Here is a 1,574-nt window from a genome sequence, read left to right on the forward strand (position 1 = left end):
AATACATAGATCAATTGTGTAAAGCACATCTATACATTTGTTGCCCTCATCATTCCCAAAATTCTCTTGCCTCTTGGGTTCCATTTAAAACTTTTAACTATACTGGGAGAACAGAGGGAACAGAAGTATATGAGAGTATGTGGGTGTGGGTGTGGGTGTACGTAGGGATAAAAGGGTAAAAACTAAATTTGCATTTGCTCTGCCATCTAAATATAGGCCCCAGAGCTATCACTTCAGCAGCACTCCTCCCAACCCTTCAGTCTAGCTTTCAGGGGTTGGTGCTAAAGGCCAGTTACCAAATGCTCCACTTATTTTCCCTGGATCCCTTTCTCTTCGAGGGGAAAGCATAGACTGCTGTGTGCTAAACAAGAGACAAACCAAGAAGCATATGGGAGCCTGTCCAGCTCTCCTGCTTTCAAGGAAAAGACTACAACTGTCTCTAGCCTAAGTAACTCATAGGGTATAGCCAGAACACTTATAATTATATATTTGCAAGCTCAAGGAAGAGGTTATATACAGTACAAACCTTTTTCTGGTTTTCCTGAAGTTGGGAATTTTCATTCAAAGCATCCTTTATTGCAATCTTAAGTCGTTCTTCATTCATTTGAAATATTTTGAAGGTCATTTTGGCCTAAACAAAATAAAAAATACTGAGTTCATAGTAACTTAATTTCATTCAATAGATTATTCTGACATAATGCATAGAACATGGAAAACACGGAATTTAACAGGACCAAAACAATATCAATATTAATGGCAGAGAAAGCCTTGTGTAGCAGAAAATGGTTGAACAGAATGAAGTTTTACTCATGGCTCTACCATTAATCTTTTATTTACCCTAGGGCAAGAATTTAATCCCCTTAACATTCTATACACTGTGCAGGAAATGATATCATCTGTCTCCCCCACAATCATGTTAACTACATACTATGTGTCTCTGGGAGAGCTTTTTTTTGACTACTAACGTTAAGTGCCAAGCATCAAGAGTGTCCAGTGCACAGCAGATTATCTGTACAGTGGGGGGTAAAAAATGGCCTTGTCTGACGTTACAGCTGCCTTAGGAGCCATCAAGTTGGTTCCAACTCATAATGACCTTACAGACAACAGAATGAAACAATGCTCAATCGTGTGCCATCCTCACAATGCTTGTCTTATTTGAGCCCATCATTATAGTCACCATGTTAATCCATTTATCTGAGGTCTTCCTCTTTTCCAGGGACCCTCTATTTCACAAAGCATGATGTCAATCCACATGCTAAGAAAATGATCAGAGAAGCTGGATTATATGAATCAGACTTGAACGAAGGCTTTTTATATATATATAAATCATTGTATTGGGGGCTCTTACATCTCTTATAACAATCCATACAGCAATTTTATCAAGGACATTTGTACATAAGTTGCCACCATAATTCTCAAAATATTTTCTTTCTATTTGAGTCCTTGGTATCAGCTCCTCTTTTTTCCCTCCTTCCCCCGTCCTCCCACCCTTGTGACCCCTTGATAAATTATAAATTACTATTTTCATTTCTTGCACCATCCACTGTCTCCCTTCACCCACATTTCTGTTGTTC

The 1,574-nt window shown here is 38.6% G+C and overlaps 1 protein-coding gene across 1 annotated transcript in view; it reads right to left on the reverse strand.

Moving 5' to 3' along the window:
• Window positions 1-1,574, reverse strand: part of MIA2 (MIA SH3 domain ER export factor 2) — a 110,444-nt gene that overhangs the window by 46,310 nt on the left and 62,560 nt on the right. Inside the window, exon 14 of the mRNA XM_045287642.1 lies at window positions 527-631. Within this exon, the coding sequence (XP_045143577.1) occupies window positions 527-631 (105 nt within the window). The remainder of the gene's footprint in view (window positions 1-526; window positions 632-1,574) is intronic.

This window comes from Echinops telfairi, unplaced genomic scaffold (assembly GCF_000313985.2).
Source record: "Echinops telfairi isolate 266 unplaced genomic scaffold, ASM31398v2 ScPeMD7_18;HRSCAF=68, whole genome shotgun sequence".
Lineage (NCBI taxonomy): Eukaryota > Metazoa > Chordata > Mammalia > Afrosoricida > Tenrecidae > Echinops > Echinops telfairi.